The 11,227-nt window shown below is 44.0% G+C and overlaps 1 protein-coding gene across 1 annotated transcript; it reads right to left on the reverse strand.

Moving 5' to 3' along the window:
* Nucleotides 1-55: 55 nt before the first annotated feature.
* On the reverse strand, nt 56-10,297 carry SNX12 (sorting nexin 12). Its single transcript, XM_024555310.4, has 4 exons — nt 10,017-10,297; nt 2,997-3,092; nt 2,306-2,430; nt 56-1,903 (listed from the first exon to the last, which is right to left on the reverse strand). The coding sequence occupies exons 1-4, from the start codon at nt 10,179-10,181 to the stop codon at nt 1,801-1,803; spliced, it is 489 nt and encodes a 162-aa protein (XP_024411078.1). The 5' UTR covers nt 10,182-10,297; the 3' UTR covers nt 56-1,800.
* Nucleotides 10,298-11,227: the final 930 nt, after the last annotated feature.

The following is an 11,227-nucleotide window of genomic DNA, read 5'->3' on the forward strand; positions in this document are numbered from 1 at the left end:
CACAATATCCAGAATATCCTAGACAATTAAAAAAAAAAAAACTGGACAACAGAGGCTTGCTTCACAGTGGTTTAATATGAACAGAGTTGAATATGACATTGTCTGACAGAAGAATGAACAGTTGCTGAATAAAAGCCCCGAATCAGGATATATACATAGCAGAAATGGGGCCTCAGGCTCTCAGCACTTGTGCACAATGAAAGAAGTTATCTTTAAAAAAAAACCAGTAACAGAGGGTACAAATCAAAAAGGCAGCAACAACACCAACGTTGGAGAGGTGGGAAAGGGAGCAGAGCCTCTCTCTCGGGGCTGCAAGGCCCCTGGCACAGGCTCAACAGCTGGAGAGCCGATCTGTCACAGGGAACTTTAACATTTAGATGGGCTCCAAATCCCAGGTCAAAATTCCCTCCTCATCTATCTGCTCTGAATCTTGTCTGAATCAGTAATCCTTTTCCCCAAGACCCTATACAGAGAACTCCAATCTCTCCATGATAGGGCATCTAAGCAGAGAGCCTCCACTTTTGCCTTGACACCAGAGGTAATCTGCTCCCATCCTACCCCTTGGGATAGATATCAGGCCCCAGCAAACCACCACCTCCCAGACATAAGCCCAGGAAACTTGCCAGTCTGAAGAAGTTGCTTCAGACTCTAACTTTTGGGAAACCCATACCCAGCTGTTATCCCTAGCTCAACTTCTGGGGAGAACATTGGAGTTCCACGGGAAACAAGCTCAGGCAGTTCAATAACCCTGCGACCAAGTGGAGGGCAGAGACCACTCTTGCCTGTGAGCCCCATCCAATGGCTCAAAATGCTTGAGAGAAGTCAGAGAGTATGTGGTTTGTTCATGTGCTTCTGCCCTGGGGCAGCACTAAATGGGATGGGGGGGAAGGGAGGACGGAAGACAGCGGTGATGCTCTTCCCTGCCACCCGGAGATATTTAGGAAATGATCCACTCCCACCTTCAGGGAGTTTCGTGGCAGCGGTGAGTTGCCCCCACCCCTCAAGCCACCCAGCAAACCTGCGAAGCTGATCCATAAAGTAGCAGGGAAGGGAGGACTGTTGGCCCATACCAACTCACTGGCTGGTGAGCAAGAATAGGCAGCCGGAGTGGGGAGCCACAAAGGAAGGGGGCTCGGCAATAGGAGCTCCCCCACTGCCCTATGGCTTTCTGCTGACTCTGGAGCAGCCATGATGACGGGCCCAGAAAACCCACACACCTTGCTCCCCACAACAAACTGCTTAGATTCTAGGAGGATTGCTGCCATGGAAAGCAACAAGGGGGAGAGAAACTGTTGAAAAAAACTGGGAGCAGGCCTAGAGAAAACGAGGACAGCTTTTGGTTCTCTACCACCTTCCCAAAAAGGAAAAAACTCATGCAGGTAAGAGAGGCAGGGTTTTTCCCTGCTCAGCGTTCCTGGTTAAACCTAAGAGTAAGAAAAATCCCCTGGACTTGCAGCATCAGTATGTAGCCAAGTGCCTCAGCAGCACAAGACCCCCGCCCCCCACATTAGCCTTCTGGCATGGGTAAATGCCCGAGAAATTGCCTTCCAGTCCAATCCCCCCACCCACCCCCAACCCCAAGCAAAGGGCATCTGCCTGTGGTTCCCCACCTCTCCTCAGAGAAGAGGTTCCTAGCAGAGTGCCCACGGTGTAGTCAGGTACCAAGGAACACAATGCCAGACAGTCTATCAGGCCAGGGGATGGGTAGCCAACTTCAGATCAAAGAAAGAAAGAGAGGCTTAGTGTAAAAACCAATGTCATTTCAGCAGGAAAGTAGAGGGCAAGTGGTGAGAGGGGCTCCTACTGGCGCACCTTCCCAGGGACGTAGTTCCTGTCAATTGCCTCCTCCTGCAGGAACATATGTAGGCAGCGTTCATTCTGGGCCAGTGGGTGCCCCGCAATTCTACAAAGAGAGCAAGATGGTTATCAGTAGTATTTGAGATCAGAGAGAACTTGCAGAGGGATGGGGGTATGGACAGGGGAGAAAGGACAAGGTCAGCCCTAAGGTTCGAGCAAGCAGCATACAGCAGCAGGACACCACTTCAACCCTAATACTGTAGAGGGGAAGAGGGATAAAGGGTAAGGGAGGGAAAATCCCTAGACAAATGCAACATGCAGTGCTTTCTCAGGCCCTGAGGTATAGGATCAGAATTCTGCTCCAAGGAACGGAGCTTTGCTGTCCAGTCGGCCCACCACACAACAGACAGCACATCATATTACCCATTACAAAAGTGAAGACAGGAGAAACGCACAGAAAGACCAAGATGGAAAAGTAGCCAGAGGAGCCCCTGGGAACTTGGCTCACTTGTTAATAAACTGTTCGAGGCCCTGCCTCCTTTCTTCAATGAAGGACTCCTCAAAGATCCCTTCGTCTCCTCGAAAAGGGAGCTGCCGCTTCAAGGCTTTCCCAGGCAGCGGTGGTACTACAATCTGCAGGCAGACGCAAAATATCAGCCACATGGGAGAACTCAGAGAGGGAATGGGATGGTAAAGCACTGTATTATTTCTCATTTCCTAAGGCATAGGGTCCATTCTACCCCACAGGCAGCAACTTGCAAGAGCTGACCATAAGAACAGCCAGGATGGCTCAGGTCAAAAATTAATCCAACTGTTTTGGTGGGGGGGCAGGTTTACCATCTCCAAAGAAAGGAAATAAACTTCAAATATTCCTCACTTTCTTTAACAATCCACTACCATCCAAGAATCTAGTGAGGCCTTTCCTGACACTGTATTTTCCATTTTTAGCACGCATAGGAGTTAAGTTGTATGACTTTACTAGCCACTAAATGAAGTAATACTTTCTCTTTAAGATCTCTCCTAAACTTACCACTTTCAAGTTTCAAAGGTTATCACCCAGATCCAAGATATTGGGATTTGGTAGAAAGGGTGTGTTTACCCTCTCACTGCCTTCAAAATTTCAGTCTCTGATCTTAGGCCCTCTCAGCCTATACAGATCTCATCCTCCAATGGTGCCACACAGGGAACAGGACCCATACCTTACTATCTCGCTCCAGCTCATTTTTTAGCCACTCAAAGTCACTGTAGCGCCTCCGTACACAGGACTCCTTCAGCTTGAAGATAGGTAGGTTTGTCTACAGGGCAGAACGAGAGAAGAGAGATGGTAAGTAATGTTCAGCCTGTGGTGGCTGCCTGTCAGAACCAGAAGGTCCCAATGTAGAAAGAGCTCCTATGGACCATGGTCCTATAACCCTTTCAAAACACCACCACATGAACATCAAACCTTACCACATCTGGCCTTGTCACAACGAGTGATTAGAAGTCCCTTGCTGTTTACAATGTTTCCTGTAAGTACACTTGAAGTTACATGTAAATATGTATGTACAAGGGTTTTCACTGCATTTTACTATTTGTAATAATAATAAGTGTCCATCAATAGGTAATTGAGTAAATAAACATAGTATGCCTATACAGTGGAATACTATGCAACTACAAAAAGAATGTAAAAGACTGTGCCAGTATGAAAAGATATTAAGCATTACAATCAAGATACAGAACAGTATATATAGCTTGACTCTATTTGTATTTTTAAAGGGATCTGTATAAAAATGAATCAAAATGGATCAAAGACCTAAATGTAAGATCTGAAACAATAAATCACATAGAAGAAAACACAGGTACTAAACTCACGGACCTCGGTCTTAGAGAAGATTTTATGAATTTGACCGCAACAGCAAGGGAAGTAAAGGCAAAAATAAATGCATGGGATGATATCAAACTAAAAAGCTTCTGCACAGCAAAAGGAAACATCAACAAAACAAAAAGACAACCAGCCTAATGGGAGATGATATTTTCAAACAACAGCTCTGGCAAGGGGCTAATATCCAAAATATATAAAGAACTCATACAATTCAATACCAAACACACAATACAATTAAAAAATGGGCAGAGGACCCGAACAGACATTACTCTCAAGAAGACATATAAATGTCCAACAGATATATGAAAAGATGCTCAATTCACTAGCTACTAGGGAAATGAAAATCAAACCTACAATGAGCTACCACCTCATACCTGTTAGAATGGCTACTATCAACAACACAGGTAATACCAAGTGTTGAGAGAGGTTGTGCAGAAAAAGAAACTCATTCACTGCTGGTGGGAAAGTAAATTGGTACAGCCACTATGGAAACAGTATGGCAGGTTCTCAAAAAATTAAGAATAGAGTTACCATATAACCCAGTTATCCTTCTTCTGAATATTTACCTGAAAACTCGAAAACATTTATTCACAAAGATATATGCATCCCTGTGGTCACTGCAGCATTATTCACGGTGGCCAAGACATGGAAAAAACCAAACCATCCTTCAACAGATGACTGCGTAAAGAAGATGTGGTACAAATATGCAATGGAATACCACTCAGCCATAAGAAAAGATGAAATACTGGGCTTCATCCAGGCACTTAAGAGAATCTGAAATGTGTTCATTCATTTTTCACAGCGTGGATGAGCTCACCTCTGACTGAAGGAAACACTGTAAACAAGGGAAATATCCCAGGAGCAGCTGCTATTTTATGCATTCAGATGAAGATATTCAATCTCAGCTCTCCTAGGGATCTCCAGACCTTGATGAGATCCTATTTGCATTAATGGAAGCTGTGAAAGTCAAGTGTTTAGGCCAGTACTGGAGTGTTGGAAGGGTAATGAAATGAATTAAGAAAAGAAACATTTAGTGTGATCAGGTAAATCTTTTAATGAGCTTTCCTAGACAGTGAAGTTAGCAGAGAAAACTTAGTCTGGGGTAGACAAAGAGGAGCCCACAGAGACAGGGGACAAGGACCTTGTATGTAACTCAAGGCTATATGATTCATCAAGACTTCTGTGTTAAACTTCTTTGTTTTTCGAATCCTTACAATTTTTCTATTGTTAATAAGTCAGTCCTCTCTACACCCAAGTGTAGCCATTTAGTTTATTAAAAACAACAAGCATTTTGTGAGTGCCTGCTCTGTGCTAGGCACTTTTTCATGTAACTTAACGATCATAACCATGATTTCTGATATTAAAATTAGGCTTACTTGTGCCCTGGCTGGTGTAGCTCAGTGGATTGAGCGTGGGCTGCGAACCAAAGGGTTGCCGGTTTGATTCCCGGTCAGGGCACATCCCTGGGTTGTGGGCCAGGTCCCCAGTGGGGGCCACATGAGAGGCAACCACACATTGATGTCTTTCTCCCTCCATTCCCCTCTCTCTAAAAATAGATAAAATAAAACCTTAATAAAATTTAAAATTAGGCTTACTTGTGACTAACACTTTGTTTTAGTTTCTTGTTTAATTGTCTGTCCTTTCAGCTACTGTCTAATTCCCCTGAGGCACAAACAGGGCATTTTATTTCCATCACTGTGTCCTCAGGACTTGGTGGAATGTTGACTAAGTGAGGCTCTCAGGCTCTGAAACGTGGTTAATGAATGTATGACCCACTGCCTTCAATTTCCAGTCTCCTTTTAGGGCCATTCTTTATCTCCATATCCTTCACCACTGTTTTATAAAGCTTCACAAGGTCTTTATTTTGTACCCTGTTGTATTCTAGTATATTATTTGGCTCAATAACACTTACTAAATTTATGGTTGAATACCAAAAAAAGAGGAAATACTGCTATTTGCAACAGCATTGAGGGACCTTGAGAATATCACGCTAAGTGAAGTCAGCCAGTCAGAAAACGCTAAGAACCATATGATTTTACTCATATGTGGGATATAAAACTGAAACTCAGAGACACAGACAGACAATGGTATGGTGGTTACCAGATGGAAAGGGGTAGGATAGTAAAGGGCAAAGGGGCCAAACATATGGTGACAGAGGAGAAATTGAGGTTGGTGGTGGGCACACAGTGCAATATACAGCTCTAGTTATCACAAAACGTATGCCTGAAACGTGTATGATCTTATTATTAACCAATGTCACACCAATAAGTGTAATAAAAGATAAAAGGGATTTGTATTTGTGTATATATTTATATTTATGAATAAAATGTTTATGAAAAGATAGTGAGTGAGTTTGGAGAATAAAATTAGACAACTGGAATGGGTGGGTCACATTTTTCACTATACAATTTGAATTTATCATGTGCATGTATTACATTAATAATTGAAAAGTGAATTTAATTTCCCTATAAAGACCGTGAGATAAGTACTTCCAAGGTGTGCCTTCCTCTGCTTTTCCTGCCCAAATCCTCTCCATTCTACAAATCTCAGCTCAAGTCCCACTTCATCAGGGAAGTCTTTCCTGACAATACCAGTTGAATTTATTGGCCTGCCTCTCCTCTGAACTCTAATGACAATTATACTTCAGCACTGCCTGATAACCTTGTTTTATGCATCATGTTCATCTTGCTACCTAACTGTAATTTCATTGCAATCAGGAGCCATGACTACTTCTGTATCCCCTTAAACGCAGACTATGCAAGTTACCCGATAAATATTCAATTATTCATAGAGGTCCAAATGTCTGTTTACCCTTTCCTAATCTAGAAAGTGCAGCAGAAAGAGCAATTACATTTGGGTGGCTTAACATAGCTTGCTCCCTGATATAAATCAGCTTATTCCCACATCTTAATCATTGAGAATTTTCCTAAGACTCTATGGCAACATGAATCCCCAACAAACAAAAAGCCCTGATCCTCACTCTTGCCTACACGTTCTAAACAGAAATGGCCAAACACATGTATTAATAGTGACTATATTTCCCAGCAGCTAAGTCAGATCAGCAGATGGAAATAAAAGGAACTAGTTTTTCTCCTTTCTCCACAATTGCCTCTGGTCAGGAATAAAGCATCTTGGAGCTATGCTAGAGCTTCACATAATCCTCACTACATCATGCTTTGTAGTTCTTAAGTCTGGAAATTATTTTATCAGGATCCAGGTTTAAGTATTATAGGTCATCAAAAGCTAAATAACTAGCCGAGTTGTATTAGTTACAAGTCTATCCAGGATCAAGGTCCAAGGAAGGTGAATGACTTGAAGTGGCGTGAGATATATGTAAATTAACATTTTATTATCTAAACCGTCCTTTAGAAGACTAAATAAGAAACTGGAAACCATGGTTTCTTCAGAAAGAGGAACCTCTGGAGAGCAGAGAGAGGGAGACAATTTTTACAGGATATCTTTTTTATACCTTTTGAATCTTATACCACGTGCATGTATTAACTCTTCAAGATAACCAATTATAGAAAACATTCTCAGAATCCTGCAAGAGATATATATGTATATCAAATCATCACATTATAAACCTTAAATTTATACAACGTTATATATATATGTCAATTATATCTCAATAAAACTGAGGTGGGGGGAGTATATCCTACAAGAAAGAAAGCCCTTCAGTATCATGTGATTATAGGTTTCTACCACAGTTCATTACAAATACTGTGCTCCTTAAAAGTGGAACCTTAACTAGTGGGCTTTTACAAAAGCCAACAGAAGGGCCAAAGAAAAGAAAACAATGCTGAGTAGATTCTTCCAATACACAACGAAACCACCCACTGCCATTTTGTAAACTTCCTCCTTTGACTCACAAAAATGCTACTCTTCCCTACTTCCACAGGACAGTGACAATAACAGCCTTTCATCTCAACACCTACCCATCTAAGGAAGGGGCTACTATGTCCTAGGATGGCTTCCCAGCTCCAACCGACAAACCACGTGAGAAAGACGGGATTGTGTAGTATAGGCTATAGAGTCCTTCGGATCTGATCCCCACGAAGTCAACAGAAAGGAGAGAAGAAGCAAAGTTCAAGTCCACAGGACCACTGACATTTGAAAATTTCCATACACATCATGTCACGTCACCAGGACACCTCTCCAGACTCCTCATATCTTGGGGAGATGGGTGGGAGGGAAAGAATTCTTTCATGAGCAAAATGCAAGACAACAGCTTCAGAAATATTTAGCTCGTGTGCAAAGGGAAAGTCAGTGCCATCTGCTTCTACCATTCACAATGCCTAACTCCCAAAGCCCACTCTCTGAATCTCATGCTCCCTATAATGACTACTATGATCAATCACTTAAAATAGCAATTTAATACCAAATGATTTTGGCCAATTTTCCCCCACACAGATTTCAACAGAAATGTTAAAAGCCTATATAGCTTATATATTGACATAAACAATACAAATTAACCCCACAGAACTAGGAACTGCCACCAACCCTATCATCACTATACAACTGTGCAAAAAATTGATGAAGAGCTTAATGGGTAGAAATACTTTGCACACCAAATTAAGCACTGCCAAAGAGACTACCGTGTAAAGGAGAGAGTATGATGGGCTTTGAAATCAGACAGACACGGGTTCAAATCCCTCACCTGCTACTTATTAGCTTTGTGTACTTGGCCAAGTTACTTAAGATTGTATTCCTCCTCCGTTTCTTATCTATAAAATGGAGTTTGTGTAAACATTTGGAAACTAAAACCTAGTTTCCAAACCTAAACTAAAATCTATGTGCCTGGCACATAGTAGGCACCAGACAAACAGTCCCTGTTGTAAATAGAATGCCTGAAGCACAGAGATATTTCATTCATACTTCCTGAGGTTCTTGGGTAATGCATCAAGACAATGTCACCAAACTCCACAGCAGAGTCCTTACACTGAACAAGTTATGCCTAGGCTTCCTAGCTTTCATCCCATACTGAGGGATCTAACTTCCATTCTACCCCAAAAAGATGATTTCAAATAGTTCTTATATAGATGAGTATTCTCATTTTTTTGCTATTTGCTTCTCTTTCTTCAGTCTGGACTTTGCCAAACTTGGAATCTGGAGACTATCATTTCTCAATTAGATTTCAATGCCCAGGAGGAGAGCACGTGCATTCATTCAATTAATTCGTTCAAAAATGGAAGCACATACACTCTTTTAGGTCTTCAAATGCTGTTTGAGCAGCATGCTGTCCACAGAGAATAGCCTGGCCCTCTAGTCTGAGAAAAAAACATAAGGAGAATTAGACAATCGTTCTCAAACTTTTTTTTGCCTGTAACCACTTCAACTGGCAAAGAACCTGCAAACCACGTACTCTAACTGCACATTCCATCCTTGCATTGTGGACTAAAAACTAGAGAGTAAAGTCCTCTGTAGTGTACAGTGGAAGATGTTCCACTCCTGGGGCAGTCCTGAAATGTCGGATATTAAAGTAACTACAGACCAGGGTCTGATTCCAAAGGTTAATCTAGGAGAGAAAGGGCAAATGGACACTCATATACAGAAAATGCAAATGAGAGCCAATAGACATTGAAATAAACATTCTGGATACATCAAATCTACTGGATAAGTATAGCATGAGAGCAGTGACTGACAATCCACCACTCCCTGGTGCAAGGCCCAGTTTCACTGAGACACAGCATGTCTCTAAGAAAACTTATGCAGAAAACACTTCTCTCCTTCAGATGCTAATTCCACATAAGTGTAGAAAGTGCTCAGTCTCAAGGAGACTCCCTTTATTATTTCTTCTCGACCAACCCTACTTTCTCCCTATCCTGGAATTTCATCTTCCTTGTAATCCAGGCTTTGCTTTAACTCCATCATCCCAGGGAGACCTCATTAGTACGAAGCGGGGCCTTCCTGACCTCCCTCTTCAGGCTGACTTCCCACAACCTAGTTTAGTTAGGGGTCCTAGCGGTATCTCGCCTTGGCTTTCCATCCCCCAGCCCTCTTCCAGGCTTCCTTCCTTCCTCTGTTGCTTCCTTCCTATTTCCTTGAATTGCTCACTTTAAGCTTCTCCATCCTCCCCACCCTATCCAACCATGCTTCACTTCTTGCTCATGGGTACTTGTTTTCCTTCACCCCGGTCTGATGTCCCCCTCAGCAGTTTGCTGAATCCTCGGACCACAACCGAGTCTGCAGACCTCTCTCCAAACCTATGCATCCCTGGACCCCCAATTGTGGCTTTCAGGCGCCTTCTCCACCGTTAGGCGCCCCCGCGGCAGCCTCCCCCCCACCCCCCGCCCTCCTCGCCCTCCCCGCCCAGCTGTCCGGTCCTCCCCTCAGCAGTCTCCCTCACCCCGTGACTCACCCGCATGCGAACCTCATAGGTGGTGAAGCGCGCGCGGCCCACGCCCACCGTCTGTGGATTAAAGATGTCGATTTCCAGGAAGTTACTTGGCGGCCCGTAAGCGTCGGTCAGGTCCTGTGGCTTCGAGTTGAGGCGCCGAGTATCAGCAACGGCAGTGTCCGACATCTTTCCGAAGGAGCGACCGGGACCAGGGAAGGGGGGGTGGGGGACACAAGCCGGAGGCAGGAGCGCGCACGGCCCCTCCCGCTTGCAAAATCACCAGCCAACCCACAGACAGCGGCGCCGCGCACGCGCGCCCACGCACGACGCACGCACGCACGTGCGCGCAAGTCCTTCGGCCCCAGGCCCAGCACTCTGAATAGCGGCCTAGCTGGTAGCTGGGAGTACTGTACCCGGGAAACCTTATTCAGGCTTCCGGGTGGTATTTGTGGCCGCCCGGGAGCCTGCATCCCCGGAACGCGCCACCCAGTATCCTGGGAAGCACTACCAGCTAGATCCGCCAATCGCTGCTCCTCAGCTCCAGAGATTGTCTTAGACCGTGCGTGTATCAATCAGCAGTTGGCACTGCCCTGCACGCTAGGGTTCTACAGTGATAGGCCGAAGCCCCGTGACCTGAATAAATCAGGGTTTTGCGCGAAAATAGAAGCGTGGCTTCCAGAGGGTGCGGTTCCAACAATAGTATTGACAACCTAGAATGCAGCCCCGCCACTCGTGCCACCGATAGTTTCAATACCTGCCACGCGCGGTTGAGCTCGCAGTGAGAACTATCTATGGTGCCAGGGAAGCAGCGAGAATGGAGTAAACAAAGATGATTTCTCATACTCACTTTTCAGGAATATTTGGGCATATCTTCATCCTCCACTTGTGGCCACATAAAAGTGAAGCCAAGCTGTACTCGGATAGGTTTTTTGGCAAATTGAGGGCATTTATTTGGTACCTTCTATTCTCTACTTTGCAGAACGCCATACTTGGCACTACTCTGAGGTTGCTTGCAGCCCATAATGGAGATAGAATACATGTCTATATGAGAATGTCTATAGGAATATAAATATTTATGACTAATTTCCACATGGCCCACATGAAGGACTAGTGCTCCAGATTAAGGGGGCTGACTTTAGGTCTTTCTTTTCCCCTCCTTGCACCTGCCTTCTGCTCAAAAAAAAAAGTTCCCATATCATTAATGGCTGAAATTCTTTCAACAGAGTACAAGG

Source organism: Desmodus rotundus, chromosome X (genome assembly GCF_022682495.2).
Source record: "Desmodus rotundus isolate HL8 chromosome X, HLdesRot8A.1, whole genome shotgun sequence".
Lineage (NCBI taxonomy): Eukaryota > Metazoa > Chordata > Mammalia > Chiroptera > Phyllostomidae > Desmodus > Desmodus rotundus.

Coding starts and splice junctions, on each gene's coding strand:
- SNX12 (XM_024555310.4), bottom strand. CDS start 10,181: ATGTCGGACACTGCCGTTGCTGATACTCGGCGCCTCAACTCGAAGCCA. Junction 3,093..10,016: donor CCTATGAGGTTCGCATGCGG/GTGAGTCACGGG, acceptor TCTGCCCTGTAG/ACAAACCTACCTATCTTCAA. Junction 1,904..2,305: donor CTCGAACAGTTTATTAACAA/GTGAGCCAAGTT, acceptor CTCTCTTTGTAG/AATTGCGGGGCACCCACTGG.